Genomic DNA, 23,552 nt, shown 5'->3' with positions numbered 1-23,552 from the left:
ACGATTGTCCCTCAGTGCCGCGTCTTTTCGTTAAAACGATGACGCTTGTAACAATATCTACTAATCAAGTACTGGTCGCCAAAATAACGCACATTCAAACCAGCTATTTTAATGTATTTGCTTTTGGTTTTTGCATTACTTTTTTTTCTTTCTAGCGCCATCATATCTAAGAAGGTCTGGATCATGAATGTAACCCCAAAGCTGGTGAAAGTTGTTGAAGTCATGCCATCCCCCAAAGTGTAGGCTAATAGGTTTATTGAGATATTCAAATATATATGTGCATAGACTATTGGGTGCAATAATTCACTGTAAAAAATAAGGATGCAATAAAGGTACACACGTGTTAGGGAAGTCCCTTTCCGTGTTCTTGAACGTCAACGTGAACACAGGAAATATGTTTTCTCCAAGACCGAAAGGTGATGCGTAATAGGGAAGTCCTTTCCGCGTTGTGTTGCCTACAGTCTAGGCGACAGCATTTTCTTTAGACGACAGTAGAGCTACTTAACTTTTGAGTAAAAACAATATGTTACTTTTTATGACTTCGCACTGTGTACGGAAGTTACTTATGAAACAATCTTCATAGTGATAAGAGGACAGAGAACACAGCGTGTGGAGGAGACGGAAGGATTACTCCAAAAGTATTTGAAATGCATTGAACAAAGTTGGCTTTTTAACTTTAATCACGGTAAGTTATTACTATCCAACACATGTGTTATATTGGTTAGTAAGGATGGACAGTCATCTTTCAGCATTCTAATGAGACGGAGACGATCGATATTGGGCCTATAATCATTGCGCTCCCCATGTTTTGACAGCAGGGGAGTGGTGTAATTGTGACTGCGCTATCGAAAGTTTTACTTTCGTCTTGTCCAGTTCAAGTGAAACGTTTTTGTCTGGTTTGTCAAATTGCGTTATCAGATAATCGTTTTGTTGAATTTAGATGAAATTGAGATATTCAGCAACGATACCTCTGGACCTCATAATGCGTAAACATGCGTAAACATTATTGCCCACCATTGTCAGCAGTCTTTCAACACCAACTTTCACTCTAACCTAGCTATGAAACACTAAATAATACATTAAATCATGTTTCATTGCTAACCTTTTAGAACTGTAGTCTACATTGAAATTCTGGACAGCCAAGTAATAGATTGATATTATGCCTAATAATAGCCTATTAAGATGTAATCTAAATCATATAAGGATCCCCTCCCTAGCATTGAATGTTTGTTTGCCACTTTTCTATTGAAATGTTTACAGCAGTCTATTCCACTATCTGCAGAGGGCATGTCATCAGTGTTTCTCCAATCTTCCAGTCTGTGCTTTCAGTAAAGCATAAGTCTGCATGTCAGCTTGGCTGTATCCCTCCATCCTAATGATGTCTCTCTAGATACTATCATTACTGTTGCAGCCTATTGTGATTTGGATATTGCACATACTAGAGTAGATAGTTATACAATATATTGTGCAAACCTGTCCTGGAACTGTATTAGCACATGGCTCCTGTTTCACGGTTGGCAATGAAACAGGTTTAAGGTGTTACAGTGTCTATGGCCTAAACTTGAGAGGTTTTTAGATTCTTTACAGCCACTTAATAGCATATCTTGAATAACTTCTATCATTTCATTTATTTCATTTTAGATAGAAGAGACAGTCCACACTCACTTTGGTTGCAATAATAAAGCAAAGAGTTTCTGTTGTTTTATCTATGACACTGATGAGGCCAGTGTGGGTGAAACGTTTGTCCTGATATGGAATAAACTCTTTACTTTATAATTGCAACCAAAGTGAGACTCTTTTGTCTGTTGATTTTATCAGGTCTATGCACCACCAACTTTATTCTGCTCAGTGCACTGGGTTTTCTGCTATTTTATTGACTTTATTTCTCTTTAACCTACTACAGATTATCAGGCCAAGTGCTTGTGATGCAGCATAATGCAACAAAGCCAAACCAGTTTTTCTTGCTTTAGGGAGGCAATATAATATAAGCACAAATTTCAGCTTGCAAAAATATAGCTCATACTTCTGCTCAGTTCTCCACAGTCCACATGGTCTTCTTCACTGAGGTAAACCATGTCTAGTGAGGTAACTCATATCAACAACATACTGTATCTACAGTACAATAATATTGGGGCTAGTTTGAGGTGAATAAGTAAAGAATAATGTAGTCCCCAACTCTCATACCCTAACAAGTTGTTGTGGTTACCAGGGAAAGATTCTCAGACTGTCATATTTAATAAGCTAAATGGTTTGTATCGACAGATTTCATCTTGTTACCTGAGAGGTAGCCTAACTGCTTACCCATAGGACTAAGGGGGCTTGTAAGGGCTTCTTAACTCTGGCTGGGTTAGGGTTAGGGTTAGGGTTAAGAGTGTCCCTATAGCAAAAGTATGTCCACCATGTGCAAAAATGTAATATTGTAAAATAATAGTGCTGCCTCTCCTCAAACCTCCAGAGCAGCAGTCTTATGTGGAGCAACACTGTGAGGATAAGCAGTTTAGGACTTTGTCAAGAGTACATCCAATAAAGTTGCAATCAAAGTGAAACCGGAAACCAGGCCACCCCACTGTAGAGAACAGGAAGTAGTAAACGTGTTGCAATGGCACAGTCCCAGTTTGTGTTGGATTTAGTGCTTTGCACCATGTCATTTTCATCCTATCATATACATACTCAGTAATGACAATTTTGTTTTGTGAATTACAGCTATATAGATTTATTAGAATGTGACAATATTAAGCCTTGTGAAACACAATGCTGAAATACTGAATCTTTTCTGAATTGTCGAGTCATGGCTTTACACGTGTGGGCAAAAGATAAAGCATACAGGATATGCAAGGCTCTCTTGTTCTCCAGCAACAGGTTTGGAACATGTACAGTAGACTGTAGATCTGTGTCAGTCTCTCAATTGTTTTGGGGACTTGCTCTCCATACCCTCACTTTGCACACACCCATTTGGTCGGCTAGTCTTGCACTATTTTCCTTCTAGCAATTGTTGAATTAAGTCATTGTGCTGCGATTCTGAACAATGATGTTGCAGATGGATAATTGCTTTAACACGGAGGTAGGAGGTCGGCATCTATGTCCCTTGTCATGATTGTGTGTGATGTGAACACTGACCTTATGACTGCTTTGGGGATTTTGTCTCCATGACAATCATGGAGGAATGCAAACTTGGCCCCCTCTCTATTTGGTCAAAAAATAACATCTGTATTAACATTCCCTATTCAAGGCCCTTCATTATATAATAATTTGTATTGTTAGATTTAATTTCAGGTATGAAATACATTTATGGCATTTTTTTTTCTTCCTGGCTTTTCCAGCTTTGCTTGACCATGGCTCAGTGGACAGAGATGAAACAGTTGATTCCATATCTGGCCACACAGACCCTCAATGAGCTCTATCCCCCCGCCTTTCCTATGGACATCAGGTGTCACCTGGCCGTCTGGATTGAGGAGCAGAGATGGTATGACACCCATACAAAAGCATGCACACACACACACACACACACACACACACACACACACACACAACCGGGTTGAATTGGTAAACTCACTCCTAAAGTTGAAATACCTCCTCCTGCACCATTGAATTGCTGGCTTTTCAGTGGCATAGCTGGTTAATGCCATGTGTTCAGAAGATGGTCACGTGTGTTCCTCCCAAGACCGGGAGGAAGCGATACTATTGAAGCTGCACCGAAGCCGGTTACAAACACACACACACACACACACACATGTACACACACACACACACACACACACACGTACACACACACACACACACATACACACACGTACACACACACACACACACACACACACACACACACACACACACACACACACACACACACACACACACACACAAAAGCCACTCCTTTTCCAATCCTTTTCCCTGTCATCTACATCTCTTATTCTCATTCTCCCCATCCCTCTCCTGTGTACTGTGTGTGTGTGTGTGTGTGTGTGTGTGTGTGTGTGTGTGTGTGTGTGTGTGTGTGTGTGTGTGTCTGTGGGTGTGTCTGTGGGTGTGTCTGTGGGTGTGTTCAGGGAGGACTTTGAGTTGGAGAAGGTAGAGCTGGAGTCCCAGGCCCTGTCCCTGCTGGAGCAGATCATCTCCTACCTGCAGCGACTGGCCCAGCAGAACCCCAATGTGGTGGAGAGGCTGAGGCTGCAGCAGTATAGCAGGAACATGGTACTTTTGTTCTTCAGCAAAAACAAAGGATATTCAGGGCCTTTAACAGGGCTGTTATAAAGGATTGTAACACAATTAGTCATCATGGGCACTCAGTATTGATCAGTCAATCAACTCATATGTGGTTGTTGGTGTTGATGCGAACTCTGCTTGCCTTCCAGAGTATTTTCCGCTCTCAGGCCCTCCAGCTGATGGTGTTAGTCAGGAATATCCTTAGAAAGGAGAGGGTTCTGCTCAGTCAAGCGGTAAGCACTTTTCCAATTAATACATTCTCTACATTCTTAGATGAGAAAGGTTGCTCATTAGTCCCTGTACCCTTTGAAGAACCCTTTTGGGTTCCATGCAGACCCTTTTGGGTTCCATTTAGAACTCTCTGTGGAAAGGGTTCAACATGGAACCCAAAATGGTTCAAGCTTATATTCTTTTTACGAGTGTACCATACAGACATCTTTATGGAAAAGCATTGCATTTGAAACTTTGCGCACCAATAATTGTTCCCCTTCCATAGTCTTCCCAGGTGCCCACCCTTGCCCATTTCCCCTCCTCGCCCTCCCAGGAGGCAGTGGCCGCTTCTCCCACGACAAGCGACGTGGACCACCTGGTGCTCAAGGTGTTGGAGATCCAGAACTGTCGACAACAGATCCACAGGCTGCAGGAGGATCTCAACTGGGACAGGCAGAACTTTGAGTCCATACAAGGTGAGAGCTGGGGCTACTACAGTGCCTTCCATAAGTATTAGAATGAGGAAGCATGTTGTCTTCTTTTAGCTCTATATGTCTTTAAAAGACAGTTTGGATTTGAAATCAGATTTTTTTCAGATTGGGTTTACCAGATTGGGTTATTTGCAAAAACAAAAAAAATCCATCAGAGAGATAGCGCAAATATTAGGAGTGGTCAATATGGTTCCAGTCCCACGTGGGGTTTACATACCTGAGCAATCGTCAAGCAGTATCAGATCAGGGTCACTGACATATGTCTTTCCTAGGACCAATAGCATCTTTTCCATGGCATTTCCCAGAGCAACGTGTGTGAAAGACTAGGGTGGGAGTCTAGGACAAAGTCAAATAAAGTGAATATTTGTATAAATGTATACAAATGTATGAATAAATGCCACACTAAATGTTGCTGCAGACTTTTACTTTAGTGATACAAAAGAATTCAAAGGAAGGGGGGGAAGAATGAAGCTCAGTTTATTCACTCACTCTACAGGGCCTCTGCAACAGAACCAGAGCAACGGCTTGGATCCCCAACTGGCAGAGGTCAGCCAGCTCCAGAACAACATAAAACAGCTTGAGTACACTGGGCAGTCCATAGCCGAGGTAGGCCATAAAGCACCGCTAGTGTAGTGTTTTAAAATTCAAAATGGACAGATTCATTCATCATTCTCATCATTTCTGTTGGCATGCTACAGCTGCAACTGACTAAGCTGGTATTAGTCTCACTAAATCAGATTTTGGAATCAGAGATTAAGCTGGATTGCATGTGCATGTTCCTACTCTTCCACTTATGTATTGGTGTCCCTGTGTTTTGCAGAAGCGTGTTCAGCTGCTTCAGGAGGCAGTGTGCACTCTGGAGCAGTGTCAGTCTCGTCTCATCAGCAGAATCAAGGCCTGGCGGTGGGAGCAGCACCGCTCTACCATAGGAAACCCCTTCGATGACAACCTCAGCCCTCTGCAGACATGGTGAGGCCCTATAACACAACCTATATGATCTGATTTATGAGGTCTGTATTCCACATGGATCAGTGTTTCCAAAATAGAATACCTGGATCTGTGGTGCCATGCCTAAAAGGGTTTTGGCTTACACAGATCTCAATAGAACATTTTTCAAAGTCAAAGTCAAAGTCAAAGTGGCTTTATTGTCAATTCTTCACATGTCAAGACATACAAAGGAATCGAGAGGACGTTTCTCACTCTCCCACGGTGAGACAGATAAAGTGCCCAGGCACAACAGATAACACATACTAAAAGTAAAACATTCAATAAAAATAATTTAAACAGTGCAAAAAGAGCAGTCAGTAAAGACAGTAAGTAGCAGCCAAATACTGTGTATTCTGTATAAAAAAAATAATAGTGCAATAGTGCATTGTAGCAATAGAATAGTGGATTGTCCAGAGTCCGTAGTGTTTTTTTTTGGGGGGGGGGGGCTGAAGGGTTGGGAGGGGGGGTGGTGGTTTCAGCTTCTTGACAGCTTGGAGGATGTGGCTGGGGGAAGTGAGGGGAGAGAATTTAGCTTCCTGACAGCTTGGGGTATAAAGCTTTTCGTGAGTCTGGTGGTGTGGGCACGGAGGCTCCTATACCTTCTTCCAGAAGGCAGGAGGCTGAACAGACTGTGTGCGGGGTGGCTTGCGTCGCTCACAATCGAGGTAGCTTTGCGGGTGAGGCGGGTGGAGTAAGTCTCTTGCAGGGAAGGGAGTGGGGCACCAATGATCTTAGCAGCTGTGTTCACAATGCGTTGCAGTGCTTTCCTACTGTGTTCGGTGCAGCTACCGCCCCACACAGTGATGCAGCTGGACAGGATGCTTTCAATGGTGCCTTGGTAGAATGTTGTCAGGATAGGTGTGGGAGCTTTCGCTCGCTTCAGCTTGCGGAGGAAGTAGAGGCGCCGCTGGGCTGTCTTCGCCAGTGATGCGGTGTTGGTGGTCCAGGAGAGGTCCTCACTGATGTGCACCCCCAGGAATTTGGTGCTGCTCACTCTCTCCACAGCAGCACCATTGATGGTCAGTGGTGGGTGTTCGGTGTGCCCTCTCCGGAAGTCGACCACAATCTCCTTCGTTTTGCTGACATTCAGCAGGAGGTTGTTGTCTCTGCACCACGTGGTCAGAAGGTTGACCTCCTTTCTATAGTGGGTCTCGTCGTTCTTGGAGATGAGACCCACCAGAGTTGTGTCGTCCGCAAACTTCACCATGTGATTGGTGCTGTGGGTTGATGTGCAGTCGTGAGTCAGCAGGGTGAAGAGCAGGGGACTGAGCACACAGCCTTGGGGGGCCCCTGTGCTGAGTGTGATGCTGCTCGAGGTGTTGTTGCCGACTCGTACTGCTTGTGGTCTCTCGCTGAGGAAGTCCAGCAGCCAGTTGCAGAGGGAGGTGTTGAGCCCCAGCTGGTCCAGTTTACAGATCAGTTGTTGCGGGATTATGGTGTTAAATGCTGAGCTAAAGTCTATGAAAAGCATTCTCACATATGAGTCTGCTTTTTCCAGGTGGGTGAGGGCTGGGTGGAGAGCAGAGCAGATTGCGTCCTCTGTGGAACGTTTTGCTCGGTATGCAAACTGAAAGGGGTCCAGGGTGGGGGGGAGGATGGACTTAATGTGAGACATGACTAGCCGTTCAAAGCACTTCATGATGATGGGGGTCAGTGCTACAGGGCGATAGTCATTGAAGCAGGATGGAGCGGATTTCTTTGGCACAGGTATGATGATGGAGGTCTTGAAATGTGATGGGACAGCAGCTTGACGCAAAGAAGTGTTAAAGATGTCCGTGAAGACATCCTTAAGCTCCTCTGCGCAGTCCCTCAGCACACGGCCTGGGATGTTGTCTGGGCCTGTTGCTTTGCGGGGGTTGATGGTAGAGAGTGTCCTCTTCACACTGGCAGCAGACAGGCACAGGACCTGATCGTGGGGGGGGGGTGGAGTTTTCTGTGGGCTTGTGTTGTTTGTTGCTTCAAACCGTGCAAAGAAGCTGTTGAGGTTGTTGAGCAGAGTGATGTTGTTGTCGCAGGTCTGTGGCGCGGGCTTGTAGTCCGTTATGGTCTGAATGCCCTGCCACAGGCTCCGCGTGTCTCTGCTGTCCTTGAAGTGGCAGGTAATCTTATTTGTATAGTCCAGTTTTGCTTTCTTGATGCCACGGGACAGGCTGGCTCTCGCTGTTCTTAGGCCATTTTCATCCCCGGCTCTGAAGGCTTTGTCTCTGGCCCTCAGCAGCCGATGGACTGCCCCTGTCAGCCATGGCTTCTGGTTAGCCCGAGTGATGATGGTCTTTTTGTGGGTCACATCATCAGAGCACTTACGGATGTAGGAGAGGACAGTGTCTGTGAGCTCCTCATTGTCCGTATGGTTGTTCTGTGTGGCTGCTTGCTTGAACATGTCCCAGTCTGTTGTTGCAAGACAGTCCTTGAGAGCAGACCTGGACCCCTCCGGCCACACAGTTATCTCTTTCCGGACCGGTTTTCCGACTTTCACTCTGGGCCTATATGCTGGCATTAGCATGACAGTGATGTGATCAGAGAGTCCGATGTGGGGGAGGGGGGAGGCCTTGTATGCTCCTTTGTGAGAAGTGTAGACCAAGTCCAAGGTGTTTTCCCCTCTTGTTGGGAAATTGACATGCTGATGGAGTTTTGGTAGGACAGTCTTAAGGTCAGCATGATTAAAATCTCCAGCGAGGATGGTAAATCCATCTGGGTGTGCTGTCTGTTGTTCACTGATGGCCTGGTACAGTTCACAAAGTGCCGCATTCCTGTCACTGTTGCTGGAGGTTGGAGGGATGTATACTGCGGCTAGCAAGACCGCAGTAAACTCCCTCGGCAGATAGAAAGGACGGCACTTTATGATCATAAACTCCGCCAGTGGTGAACAGTGTCTGCATACTACCACAGCGTCCCGGCACCACGCAAAGTGTAGGTTGTTCCTTTGGCAGTCCTGTATGCTGATTTGGGGGCCTTTTTGAGAAAACATCCCTTGTATGAAATGATCTGGGAGAAAACTGACATGGATATGCTTTTGTTTTTACAATGGTGTTATTACACATCATACAAAGTTGAATTCATGGGAGCCAATAAACATTATAAAGCTTTACATTACTCAACCTACACTTTTGCAAATCCATCAACTTTACAGACAAATGCATATTTAAGTCTGTAAACATATGGTCATTAATGGGATATTCAGTTTGACACACACACACTCACCAAGCTCTTTTTTGTGTATTGTTGATTATTCCTCTCCAAGATTGTGTACATAAACCAACATGGCAGCAAAGAGTATACTGTAGAATTTATGTTTTTTGTCTGCCCCCAGTCTGAATTCAGATTGTCTTATGCAAATGTTTTGATTAAGCTCTTCCATCCACTCATAACAGTTTTTGAATAGTTTACTTTTATTCAAATGGTCTGTGAACAAGTGGTGTGCCATGTCCATGAGGTCTATGGTTTGAAGTGTGACACCGCTTTCTAAACTTCTGCTTTCTTTCTCTCTCTCTGTCTCTCTCTCTCTGTCTCTCCTTTTGTACCTTCTCTCTTCCTCTTTGAGGTGTGAACAACTACTGGGGGTAAATGGGAAGCTGAGACAGGAAGTGATGTTGGTGGGGGAGCCAATCCCAGAGCTGCAGGAGAGACTGGGGCAACTTCTGCGATTACTAATCCAGAGGTACGCTAGTCAATGAAAATGGAAGTTATCCTAAATTGACAGTTGTCTACTGTAATACAATACTGTCTACAGCTCATCAACAATGATTTTCTGGATATGTCAATATAGTTGTAAGTAATAAAGAATCAACAATATATTTGTAGCTGTAAGTAATAAGTGAATGACTGAATGAAGTGGAATCAGAATAAGAAAATAATTGTGCTTCTATTGAGTACTTGAGTGCTTCTCATGCCCTTCACTCACTGACCACGATGACCCATTGTTTATACCACTTGACCTACATACCGACATGTCTGAGTCATGTTTCTATCTCTGTCCAGCTCTCTGATGGTGGACAAGCAGCCCCCCCAGGTCATTAAGACCCAGTCCAAGTTCTCCACTACTGTTCGCTACCTGCTGGGGGAGAAGGTGGCTCCAGGGAAGCCTGTCCTGCTCAAGGCCCAGATCATCACTGAGGCCCAGGCCAGGAATCTGGGCCAGCATGGCAGTGTACCCAGGTCAATACAGTACAGCACAGCACAGCACAGCACAGCACAGCACAGCACATGTTTACATAGGGCCCATTCCTAACCTTACGTCCATAAGCTCTGATGTCGATGTGTGAGAAAATGTGAGCGACGGACAGTTAGGATTTGGCTCATAGAATATGGGAATGCTGTTTTGGATTGAAGTGCTTTGAACTTCCTCTAAGTTGTTTCTTGATCAGAATGTTCTATTTATAAAAATAAAAAAAACTCACCTTGAAACTCACCAGACACAGCCAGTTACCAGGCAGGCATAGTTTAACGGCCTTCTATGGGCTATTTTTATACTTGGTTTTGCTTATTACATACCTGACTGGCAGCATTTGCGTTCTTGTTGACCCTCACCAGTCAAGATTCAGTGCATCTGTATAAACATTCACAGCCTACAGTACCAAAGAAATCCTGGTAACAATTAACTTAAAACATACAGTTATAATGTGTTATAACTTATTAGAGGTATGGAAGATGCCTTATAATGTATTTATAATATATCATATGTTACTTTTTTAATATGTCATAGTATACTTGTCTATAAGGCATTTGCAGCTGTTGGAAAATGGCTGAGAATGTAGAGGCATTATAATGCAGTCTTTCATGCCTATAACAAGTCTTACAATCTATTATGAGTACTTCAAGCAAGATGTTACCATAAAGTTAAATCACTATACTGTAGATAGTAAACTCATTTGCACAAGATGACTAAATTAGAGGATTCCCTCAGTCTGATCAACACATTTATGTGAACAACTTGTAAGCTACCCAAAACACAACAGAGATACAGTTGTACCATTATTTTAAAGAAGTAAAGTCAGAAAGTCAGAAAGTCTGTTTATTTGCCATGCAATCAATTCACATCAATTGTTGGAATGGGTCTTTTTGCACACACCCCCCCCGAGACAACACACACGCACTGCACACCCCCCCTCCGAGACAACACACGTGCACACCCCCCCAGGGAGAACAGAGCGCGGGGCTCTGGGCACAGGGTCAGCCAAGTCAGCGCCCCTGGAGCAATTCGGGGTTAAGTGCCTTGCTCAAGGGCACAACGGCAGTGGTAGGGACCTGGATATGCTGCCAGCAACCCTCCAGTCACCAACTCACACCCAGATCCCTCCTGGAGCGGGGATCGAACCAGCAACCTTCCGATTGCTGGCCGGCCTCTTTAACCTCCAGGCTAAGTATGAATGTGTGTGTGTTTGTAACATATATGTATATGTTCTGCTTACTGTAGTGAGAATGTGGGGGAGTTGATCAATAACACTGCGATTTTGGAACACAACACATCCAGCAAGAGCACATGTGCCAACTTCAGGAATATGGTATGTACTTCAGTCATGCATACTCACACCTAACATATGACATGGGTCCACTCATATTCAATAACCTGTTTAGGAAAGGTTTTAGTTCTGACTTTAAATTGCCATGTTGTTTTCATCAGTCCATAAAGAAGATCAAGAGAGCAGACCGAAAGGGATCAGAGTCAGTGACAGAGGAGAAATTTGCCCTCCTCTTCTCAACAGAAATCAGCATCACGGGCTGTGACACTCCCTACAGGATTCAGGTCTCTTTACCTTCTCTTCTGCAGCTGGTCTGCAGTCTCTTTGCTTTTGTTCTCCATTCTCTCTAGCTTCCAGCTGTGTGCTTGTAAGTCAGTTTTGACTACTTTGGCCTTATATCTGTTTTTCTGAACTTCATTGCCTGGTAACCGGTCTGACACACAGTCGGATATATCTTCCATATGTCTCCCATTGTCTTCTGCTTACAATGTGTGACGTTTGGAACTCAATACACTGTGGAAGCTTGCTTTTTAGAGCCCATAGATGGAAAGTGTGGTCGTGTTGTTCAGATGCCCTAGGTGTGAATTGATAATGTCTATATAAACTGTCTCTCCTTCCATCTAGGGCAGGGTTGTCAAACACAATTTGTTCAAACTCTGACAAATGCCTCATTTTCAAGATGGGTTCATCTGTGGGGATCTGAAGCTTGGAACTAAAAATAGAATTAATAATGAATTAAATGATACTTATAAGTCCATTACAAGAAATAATAAGAAACTATAGACAGAAATATACTGTATATATCATATTTTTGTATTACATGTATGTAAGTACAAAAAACTGTTTTTTTCATGTCCTCCAATCAGGGCAGGTGATGGTAAGAATAAAAAAAATTAAAAAAAAGTATAAGACATTATGCAAGCAATGCTTTCTAATAAAACTTAATTGCTATCTTCCCATTTCAAAGCTAATCTACCTTTTTTCATTTTATTTTTTATTTTTTTGCAAAGCACCCACGGCCATATCTTTGACACCCCTGATGTAGGGTATATGCATGTCTGTGGTGTGGATAGTGTGGGTTCACTGGCATGTGTTGACCTCAGAGCCACAAATACAGCATAGCTGTTTTTATGGCTCTGGTTGACCTTTGTCAATGTCATTGTAGATGATCTCACTGCCATTGGTGGTGATTGTCCATGGCAGTCAGGATAACAACGCTCTGGCCACCATCATATGGGATTGTGCCTTCTCTGAGCCAGTGAGTACCAATCTCTCTCTCTCTCTCTCTCTCTCTCTCTCTCTCTCGCTCTCTCTCTCTCTCTCGCTCTCTCTCTCTCTCAGAACTCTCCTCAATTTTGTATCACCCATGTAACACATGTCATTAATTAGTCATAAGTCAGTCACTTCCTAATGATGTCATAATGTCGTATGATGTTGTTTGATGTCATCAGGACAGGGTACCATTCTTGGTGCCGGATCGCGTGACCTGGAGTCAAATGTGCTTGACCCTGAACAGTAAGTTCATGTCAGAGGTCCAGACGCACCGTTGCCTTGACAACTACAACCAGCACTTCCTGGCTCAGAAGATCTTTGACATGCCTGACATCTCTGGAGATGGTAATGCATTGGTGTCCTGGGCCCAGTTCAACAAGGTACTGTACACACACACACACACACACACACACACACACACATTTACATGACATAAGCCCCTGCATTTGTGAATACAGACCGAACAGTAAGATAGAATGACCAGTGGGATTGAACAGTGTCTATGTTGGTCAACACCTCAGGAAGTGCTACCAGGACGACCTTTCACCTTTTGGCAATGGTTTGATGGTGTGATGGAATTGACCAAGAAGCATCTGAAGAGCTACTGGAGTGATGGGTGAGTGTGTCTAGTCACAAACTCAGAGATAATGTCATACAGCAACAGTACAGTGATAAAAACAAATGGATTTATTTTCCTCTAGGTTGATATTTGGTTTTATTGGCAAGCAGCACCTCCACCTGATCCTCAAAGACAGGCCCAACGGAACCTTCCTACTTCGCTTCAGTGACTCTGAGATAGGAGGCATCACCATTGCTTATGTGGCTCCCTCAGAAAGTAAGTATTGACTATTTTGAGTACGGTTGTTGTAAGGTACTCTCAGCCTGTCTGTCTGTATGTCCACTCATAGAAAGTGTGCATTGTGTACACAAAAAATGGTTATTACACAGATATTACCAATAACTGAATAGCTACAGTACTGTCATACTTCTACTGCTTGTTCCAAACAAATCTGACCACTCTTTCTCTCTCCCTCTCTGCAGATGGGGGCCAAAAGATCCAGAACATTATGCCCTTCACCAAGAGAGACCTGGAGATCCGTTGTCTTGGAGACCGTATTCGAGATATTGAGCTTGTCACACATGTGTACCCTGATTTGCCCAAAAACGACGTGTTTAGAAAGTACTACACAGGCAAGTCTATAACAGCCCTCTGTGTGCATTCACTGCTGCCTCTGAATAACTTTTAGAAGACTCCTTTTTTAGGAGAAGTATGCAAAATAATTCTCAAAGTCTAAACAGTAGTTGATATTCTCTGCTCTGCTTGTTTTAAACAGATGACCCGTTACCCACCAACCGTGGATATATTGGAGTCTCCATCCAAACCAAAGTGGGCGTGTAAGTAACAATAGACCAACATGCTAATGTGGTACACACATTGCTTCATGTGCAGTAACTTGCGACAGCTCCAGATGGTGCATGTCAACATAGAATAGTTGTGTGCTTCAGGTAATCTCTGTGTGTGTGTGTGTGTGTGTGTGTGTGTGTGTGTGTGTGTGTGTGTGTGTGTGTGTGTGTGTGTGTGTGTGTGTGTGTGTGTGTGTGTGCGCGCGCGCAGGGAAGCCCACTGCGCCTTGCCCAGTGTTTCCAGTCTGCCTCGCAGCGAAACTCCTCAGGAACACAGTTCCCCTCTCTTTTCTATGTGAGTCTGAATCCCAGCAGTTTGTCTCTCTCTCTCTCTCACTCTCTCACACACACTCCCTCTCTTTTGAGGTCTCATACACCAGTCATTATCTGTTCCATGTCCTCATCCATCTCTGTTCCTCTCTTAGGGACCAGGGGAAGGTAGTTGGGGCTGTGTCTCCCTTCTTCTCCCCGTAAGTACCTTGTTTACCCGTGAGAGAAAATAGTCAGTGCTGGAGGATGCAGACTGCCTCCTAGTTTCATCCGTGACCCTCCTCAGTGTGCTTACTGTAGTCAGTGGTGTTTCCTTATCACCGCCAATTAATAACTTGGAAATTATGATTCTGAGGGCAGGATCAGCATAAGGCAAGTGTGCGTGCCATATCTAGGCTTTTCATTCGCTCATTCATTCATCCAGTGCTAAGATTTTCAAATGTCCCATAAGGCACAACCAGTTTCAGTCGTCGTTCCAGCCTGACCTCCGGGTTGCAGGGCCAATGCAGGGAGTGATGTACTCAGACAGCCTCGCCGACCCCAGCAGACTCTTCCCTGGAACAGACATGTGAGTGATGACACTGAGCCAGTGGCCAGCACATTCATATTCCCCTCACTCCAAAGTGGAGCATATCATGTAGCGACTGTATATATTATGAAAAGCTAGCTAAGTGTGTGTGTGTGTGTGTGTGTGTGTGTGTGTGTGTGTGTGTGTGTGTGTGTGTGTGTGTGTGTGTGCGCGTGCGCGTGCGCGTGCGCGTGTGTTTGTACTACCCCAGGGACCAGGACCATCAGGCCCCTACGGAGATGGAGCTGGAGGATATTCTGAACACACTCTCGGAATAGGAGAACTCAGTGGAGGCAGTTTCCCCTCATAAGACAACAGCAGGTGCCAACCTGAAGCCCTCTTTGTCTGTCTCTTTATGGATTGTTACATGGGGAACTGAATGGAGTTCAAAAAAGACATTCTGCTTGCACAGACATTCTCAGCACTCCATTCCCCTTCTTTGTTCTAAACGTGTGATGAGTGCCATTGGATCATCCATTTAGTGACAATTAGTGAGGTACTTACTGCATTATTTTGGGATCAAGGATATCAGACTGACGCCACACTAAAGGGAGACACCATTCTAAGGACATCATTCAGTATGAGACTGAGAACAAACTCTTCTTTTAAGGTAGTGGAATGGATTAGTTCATAACCATTAATTTACATGTGGGGTATCTATACCCGCACACTATTTCAGTTTCACCGTAGTTTCATCAGTATCATTATCGTCATTGTTGATTTATGCTTGTTTGCTAATATACAAATGCTCCATTCTTCATTTCTCAAATGGATTGCAAGGGAACTACTGTACTGTTCTGCACTTAGACCCAAAAGTGTACATTTTGGGTGTGATCACCATATTTTAGTCATGTTGTCTGTGTCTACAGAGATACTATTCAACCCTAAACCCTTTGTGAATGTGGAGAGATCAGAGCCAATTATAAAGGGAAATAATGTGCATTTCCAAAAAACATTTTTCTATCGTAAAATACCTTGTTGAATGAAATACGATGTTTTCATGTCATTAGCATTGGTAACACAGATATAACAAGTTTTATATTATATATATATAATATATATTTTGTATATTCCAATAGATAACCTACCTTTGTTAATTTAGACAAACAATAATCATATATTACAGTATAGATCATCTGCTGGTGAATTGATTATATGCAGCTGGTAATTGACAGTATATATGGTAGTGGTATTGTATAGAGGGCTGAATTTGAATGAATAAATAGGATAGCCTTTACCTCTGATCATTTGTAAAACCAGGGTTGCGTTTAGATTCCCTACCCTTCTCCTGAAGTGTTCACTCATACACTCCCCCTTGTGGATTTAAAAGGAATGGGCCGGTCTATGGGATTGTAGAAACTCTCCACCAGACATCAGTGCACACTTCTGGGTGAAGGGTGGAGAATTGTAACACACCCTGGATTAACAAGTGATCATCTCCCTGTAAAAGTTGAGAGCAATGTGTTTTCTATTTAATGGGTTTGGTTATTTTTTTATGTGTTTTTTTTTGCTTTAATTTTCTCTCAAAGTGACCCAATACCTTTTTGTTAGTTATTGGTATGTATCCATGAGGTGTGTTAATATTTTGATCAAACTTTTATTTTCAGAAGCATTCCTTTTTTCATATTAGTCATATGCGTTTGTATACACAAATTAAGCTGGTGTGCAGTATTACAATATATGATGGTACATAAATCATCATTATTCTTTTAGTCCTGCTAAACAGTATAAATCAACACGCTTTATATTTTGGATGTATATTTTATGTGTAACTGTAAAGCTGGTGAAGTTTTACAAAGATCAATAAAGTCAGCTTAGTAGAAAAGGAGCCCCAAAGTACCTGTGGTATTTCAGTGTCTGTGGCGAGGCTTTATAAGATATCTGTCTGTCTCCAGGCCTGGAGGCAAAGTGAGTTTAAATCAGGGATCAGTGAAAAGACCTCTGCAGCACTGTTAGCCTTTATCAACTGATGCCCTTTAATTTTTCCTGATAGGTGAACATGGATATCAAAGTCCAAAAGGTGTTACCAGGGCCTTGTTCGGAAACTGGTCTCTGTTGCTTGTGTAGAAAATGAATTCAGCTTTTATTACTTGTTGCAAAGTCTACATTTTGTAGTATACGTGCCTTATATTAGGTGTTTTAATTGGATTGATATGTTGTAGATGTTCTTCCTTATTTCCTTTCTGAACTTAAAACTGGCCTTACCTGCCTTGATGCACATTGTTGCAGTTAACTGCAAGTAATATTACATCATCATCAAACGTAGGCACTCCTTTTGCATGTAAAATGTTTTGCATGTATATGTATTCTAAACAATAGAAAGTTGTGTACTACTTCTTCACTTTTGGATTGATTTCTTCATAGAATTTGTTTCAGTTTAAAGACGTTCCACCAAAGCAACAAAACAATACAGTACCACTACAAAACAAATTAAAGTAGGGAGGACCTCCCTGATGTCTTTTGGATGGAACTATAGCTTGACCAACTGCAAACTAAAAAAATAAGCATCCATTAATTCACCTCCCAGCCAAGATAAATGATTTCTGGGCTGCTACACTCCATAAAACCTCATCATGCCTTTTCCTATAACAAGACAAAAATCTCTCATATAATTCCAATGTAACATTGAACACCCACTGAATAACATTGGGGTACATAACAGTTTGCAATATTCTCATTATCAAAGAATTATGCACAAACCATTAATTCCAAATCCTTTGAATATGAATATGTTTATTTACACAAAATGTGTTTTGCTCTCCATGAAGTAGATATCCCTATTACATTAATATTAGGCTTAAGTAAGTAGGTGCTGAAAGCCAAACAAACTTAGCCATTGAACTTAACGTATTACCTAAATTAACTCTGCCCTGGAATTTGGATTTAACTGCAAAGCATTTAATCAGTTGATCAGTCAAATGTCATGGACAAGCAGTAGCAGACAAAGACTGGGAGGCAAGCAGTCTGACTGCAGAAGTGGAATTGAAGAGAAACCACAGAGAGACCAGTCATGACTGTGCCCATTGTTTCAAACAGAAATATGAGCATATTTTGTAAGTGTAATGGGATATTACCATTAGGTATAGCTCTCAAAAAAGAACTTTTATACACCCCAGTTTGAAAATAAAGATATAAAACCCAAGTATGTCATAACTAAATCGTACAGCTGTCATCCCAGTATTAATGAACATCAAAACTCTCCCCATGTTTTTCCTACATTTCTGTCTAAAAGAAACAGACAAACACAGAAAAATCTGGATTTAAGGAAAATGTTAACATATAAAAATAATAAATCCATGGTAATCTGATTATGAAAGTATGTATGTTCTTGATAGGTCCCAAGCATATTGGTGTATAACATCTTTTGCATACCTTTCATAATGGCCAAAGAGGAGACATTGTATAGCTTTAAAATTATATTGTCTATCCATCCAGTTTCAACAATCATGGTAAATTAAAAAAAGAAAACTTTACACTGTACATCACAAAGCTTTTCAATTGGAATACAAACATATTTTTAATTCTAATTTCAACATAAGTCACTAAATAGGAAATCTATTCAACTACTGCTGGGGGGGGGGTCAAACTGTAAAAGTAAAAGAGAATCAGCTTACATGTCTGGTTCAGTAATAGCTCTATCAACTGAAAATGGAGGGGGTGAAATGCTATCAGCTGGTTGAACACTGCAGTCCCCCTCCCTCCATCCCCTCACCAGAGTCCCTGCAGCCTCAACTGTTCTCTCCTTAAGAGCAGAACATGGCCACCTTGTAAACAGAAGGAGGAGGTAGGGTGAAAGCAGGAGGAATGGAGGGAAGAGGGGACAAGGAGCCAAAGGGGAGCCTCACCTTCAAGTTTCTTTCCCCTTGATGCAGATGCTATGAAGATACAGGTGCACATTCACCACCCTGTGCAAAAAGCTCAAGAATTCAGTCGGCTCAGGGTGACCCTCTCTCCTTTACCCCCCAGGTATAAGAACCTGAGTTTGGAGGGCAAACAGACTACAAATCCCAGAGGTGGATGTACACTGAATACCCCCGATCCTAAATCGACCCCTCTCCCCCTAGAAAAGAGAAAGCACCAGGTGTTTGCGAACACCAGCAAGAAGCCACCGCATCATCATGCACTCTTTTTGGTTTTTAACCACATTTGTTGAAATAACAACAAATTGTAAGGTCATGTAAAGAACACAATCAACTAGAAAACAGAGCTCGCTCCACATGACAAAGCCAGTCAGGGTTGTCCTCTTTGTTATTATGTGACTGACAAAAATGAAAGCCAATCCAGCTATCACACTCCTGCACATTAAAACCTATGATATCTGTTACTGTACGGGAAAAGCTTTAATGAAAAAAGAAGCATTCCAGATAGTCAACGTAGTAAAACGTAACAGTCTGGCACAAATACTGCATATAAACCCTTTTATCTTTGGAGCCACTTTACATGATATCAAAGTCAAGAAAGACAACAGGTCAAAGTGAATTTTGTAATGATATACAATTTCAAGAATATGTGTTGAAATAGCAATGGAGATTCAGTTAAGAAAAGACCAGTTGGGTTTTGTGTGTTGTGTTTATTTTCATATAAATGTGACTGGTGTTTGTGCTCCCCTAGAAAGACACAGACTCTAAATAAAACGGAAACAATTTCAAAAGACTTGACTTCAAAGGCAAGAATTTAAGGGCTTTGGTAAAAAGGGGAGCACTCTAGATATGGTGTATGTAAAACTAATGAATCAGAACTTTTACTGTAGCAAAATCAATGAGGGAGGGGGACAAAAGTTTCTTCATTCCCTTAAAGGCTGCATGATAAATAAAAACAACAAAGCATGATACGAACAAAGGATTGTGGTAATGAAAAAGCCAAAAATAAAAATGGTCAGTTAAAACAGGCACACACACACACACACACACACACACACACACACACACACACAACACACAACACACAACACACGCATGACTGAAAAAAAGAATTTGAGTCGAATAAATCCTTTAAATTCTAAAGGTATAATAATAATACATACATGTCAGGTACCCGAAGTTCATAAAACAAAAACACAACAAAAGGGAGAGATCAAACTGGATGAAAATGGAAAAGCATGCAGAAGTCCACTGCTCTACTGTAGCTTCACTCCTAGTAGACTACAAAAGTAGATAGAGAGAGAGAGAGAGATGCCCCTGTCCTGAGCAGTTATAGCCACCTGGTCAGCCAGGAGTGACCCACTCCCTACACCACAGGGCACAGGGTGCTTTCTTCAGTGGCAAGTCCTCTTCTAGCCCTCCTTCTTTGTCCTGCAGTCCAAGGGGGAGGTGTGTGGGGGGAGGAGGGTTGGATGAAGGGGGAGGTCGGAGGTGGTTAGGGCTTTGGCTGCCCCTTTAATTCAGCATGTCCTGTTCTGGATGCAGAGTGAGGATGAGGGATGAGGAGTGTAGCTGTCATCAGGGTTGGTGTCTATGTGTAGTATGTGTGGTCAGGGGAGAGGAGGAGGTATGTGTGCAGAAATGTGTGTCTATATGTGTTGGGTGGGGTTGGGGAGAGAGGGAGGGAGGTAAGTTTGGGTAGGGGTTAAGGGTGATGGGGTGGGGTCAGAAAGCCAACCTTCTTCCCCAGGCTTATAGGGCCTGTGTCTTGAGCTCGATGGGCTCTCCTCGGGTGTCCTGCTGGCTCTCCACCTCTGGGGGTCTGTTGCCCTTCAGTGTGGCAAGCCTCTCAGAGAGACCGCGCATACGTGGGAACAGCATGAAGTCATACACAATAGCACCCAAGGCGCCGCCAATCATTGGTCCCACCCAGTACACCTACCACCAGAGAGGGAGAGAAGGAGAGAGACAGAGAGAGGCGGACATGGAGGTGAGTTCATCTGTAGCAGATTAGGACAATTCAAAATACTAAACTCCACGTACAGAAACACATTTTTCTCTAAATGCGGCGCTTTGACAAGTACACCAGATGTGAACCAAGGCTCTTACCCAGTGGTTGACAAAGTTTCTGACCAGCACAGCGGGGGCGAAGGACCTGGCAGGGTTCATTCCAGCTCCAGTGTAATACATCTGTAGTAGAGAGAGAGCAAACCCGAGTCAGTGTGTTGGTTGCAGTTCGCAGTGGTGGAAAACATACAGTACATCTCACCAAGTAGCTAGTGTGTGTCTTACCCCCAGCAGGTGCCCCATGAGCACAGAGAAGCCGATGGCGAGAGCGGCGGAGCCCAGGCGTCCATTGCGCCTCTCGTCAGTGACGGCGAAGATGCAGACGACGAGCTGCAGGGTGAGGAACACCTCCATGGTGGTGGCCATGCCCAGGCTGATCCCTGGCTGCAGCTGAGGGAGGGAGGGGAACACTCAGTACATGGCTCCAATCATTCGACAATATCACACACGTAATAGGTTTCTTATAGGACACAAATGTCGCTCTTACTGTTCATTGTCCTTGCATTAAAAAATAGGTGTTTTTGTAACACTAATCATTCATACTACGTAACATAGTAACAATTTTCAAAACACTCAATCTGTCTTTTGAAAGACAGATCTACAGATCAAAATGTTTTAATGGCAACTCAATTTGGCAACTTTTGGAATAACTTATTAATTATTGAGTTGACATCTTGATAAAGAGCAACATGGCTGGTTACTGTTACACATGCCCGTTATACAACCATGTGTCTACATGACTCTTTCTCAAAGGTAGAGACTGATAATATACTGGTTATCACTGACTGACACAATTGCCAGATTCCAATTTGAACAAGTGGATCTTTCTCACACATATCTGGAGGAACCATTCTATTGGTCTGCATCTCTAAACCATCAGGGCCTGTATCTTTGTAGAAACAGCAATGACATGCCCCATGGTTTTCCACATGCGTACAAGGATGTTCTATCAACCTGTCAGTTGATAGGCTTGGCAGGCTTACCGTGTTGAGTGCCAGGTTTCCCCTCATGTTGTTGGGTGTGACACCGTAGAGCACCGCTGCCCCGGCCAGCGCACCCAGGCACTGGGCCACGATGTAGAAGACGGCGCGGAACAGGGACATCTGGGAGCCAATCAGGTAGGCGAAGGTGACGGCCGGGTTAATGTGGCCTCCGCTGATGTGGCCGATGGACTGGATGAGGGTGGCAGCCGCCAGCCCAAAGCAGAAGGCCACATGGAGAACGTTATGGGTCCCGGTGGTCCAGCGCAGGGCTGCCCCCAGCCCAAAGAACACAAAGAACATGGTGCCATAGAACTCAGCAAACACCGCCCGCCAGAAAGACATGGACCGGAACTCCCACATGATGGTGAAAAAGTCAAGAGGCTACCCCAAAACAATGGAGGGATGAAAACTGAGCAAAAAACTCCTCAAAAAAGGACTGGGCAACTAAGAGGAGAAAACAGAATTCTCCTTCAGATTCAGTTAGCTCTGCTTACCTTATCAATAGTAACTTATCTTAATGAGCCTAAGGTAGGATACACAAAAACAGGGAGAGCAAACTAGAAAAATGAACTCACAAGCAAAAAGTGCCTCTCTAAAGCTAAAGGTGTGTCCGCACGTAAACAGTTCAACATGTAACTCTCTAGAAGTCAGCTTTACTAACTTTAAATGATCTGCTGTGTCGCTTTCTAAAAGCTGTATTTTCAGTCATAGAGACCCCTGTGTGGAGCAGCGCGTCGGTCTCTGTGCATCTATGTGCAAACCCTGGTGGTGGTTAGTAGAGGAACATGGATAGACAAAGGTTGAGCATGTCCTGCAGACATTCAGCCTCTCTGCCAGAGCAGGGGGAGCCCATGGGGCTATTTATAACGCCCTAGGGCCACAGCCACCCCAGCAGCCCCAGGGGAGGGGGCTGGGAGGGGCCACTGGACAATACAACAAATCAAAACAAAAATACTTAACCCCTTCTCTCACCCTGACCTTCTTCTCTCAATGCCAGACCTCAACCCTATACCTGAACCTGAATCTGAGTTCCATCATACCATTTAGGGGCAACTGAGAGGTGGACACAGTGAAAAGTCGCAAAAGATGGAGGAAATACAAAAATACATTCAAAGGGTTATTTGTAATGAAGATTTTATAGATGATGTTTGCTTGTGTGTAAACTTAAGAGACCCCTGTGAAAGTGTTACTGGTAATATGACTGGGATTGGTAACTCACTTGATACTGTAAGTACGGCTGTGTGTTCGACACTGAGGCCAACGAACATACAGTTGGGTATAATGTTACAACCAGTAGTGTACTACTGCATACAAATATAAGACCTGTGTGGTATTGATGTGGTTCAGTTTCCCAGTTTGTGTTTTTCAAGGTTTTAGACATTTTGACCACCTAGTCTCACCAGAGAGATGTAAAGGGTCTGGTCCCCTTACTGCAGGCTTTAAGTGCTGACACAAAGAAACCAGTGGACAATCTCATTAATAACACCATTGATCAGGAGAGGCCCCAAACGGAAACTGCCCTGAACTCACAACCTGCAAATGGAGAGACTGAAATAACGTGTTATGCACTATATTAGATCTTCTAAGCATAGAGAGCAATGTCTTTACATTATGATGTGTAAGATAGGCTACCTGGCCATTGACTTTGATTATTGAAAGTTTATTCAATTTGCTGTTATTATATCAGGCCAAATCAGTGATAAAATTGATGAAAATTTTATCAAATTATCTTAAAATGGTTTGGGTTTGCAACTGTTCTCAAACCAACATACCACAAA

General features: G+C 43.3%; 2 protein-coding genes across 2 annotated transcripts; one reads left to right on the top strand and one right to left on the bottom strand.

The window, feature by feature from the left end:
- The first annotated feature begins 419 nt into the window (after positions 1-419).
- stat6 (signal transducer and activator of transcription 6, interleukin-4 induced) lies at positions 420-17,205 on the top strand. The gene is made up of 21 exons (XM_083675608.1): positions 420-685; positions 3,321-3,463; positions 4,047-4,191; positions 4,353-4,436; positions 4,700-4,889; positions 5,401-5,510; positions 5,725-5,873; positions 9,433-9,549; positions 9,870-10,046; positions 11,305-11,392; positions 11,512-11,634; positions 12,516-12,608; positions 12,802-13,002; positions 13,144-13,238; positions 13,324-13,457; positions 13,664-13,813; positions 13,957-14,017; positions 14,238-14,321; positions 14,452-14,496; positions 14,748-14,864; positions 15,076-17,205. Exons 2-21 carry the CDS (start codon positions 3,333-3,335, stop codon positions 15,140-15,142), a joined length of 2,361 nt encoding a protein of 786 aa, XP_083531734.1. The 5' UTR covers positions 420-685; positions 3,321-3,332; the 3' UTR covers positions 15,143-17,205.
- Positions 17,206-20,476: 3,271 nt separating this feature from the next.
- On the bottom strand, positions 20,477-22,134 carry mipa (major intrinsic protein of lens fiber a; the record flags this gene model as incomplete). The annotated part of the gene is made up of 4 exons (XM_083675203.1): positions 20,477-20,662; positions 20,834-20,914; positions 21,017-21,181; positions 21,775-22,134. 4 exons carry the CDS (start codon positions 22,132-22,134, stop codon positions 20,477-20,479), a joined length of 792 nt encoding a protein of 263 aa, XP_083531329.1.
- Positions 22,135-23,552: the final 1,418 nt, after the last annotated feature.

Source organism: Argentina silus (assembly GCF_951799395.1).
Source record: "Argentina silus genome assembly, chromosome: 8".
NCBI lineage: Eukaryota > Metazoa > Chordata > Actinopteri > Argentiniformes > Argentinidae > Argentina > Argentina silus.
This window is presented reverse-complemented; position numbering and strand designations above follow the sequence as displayed.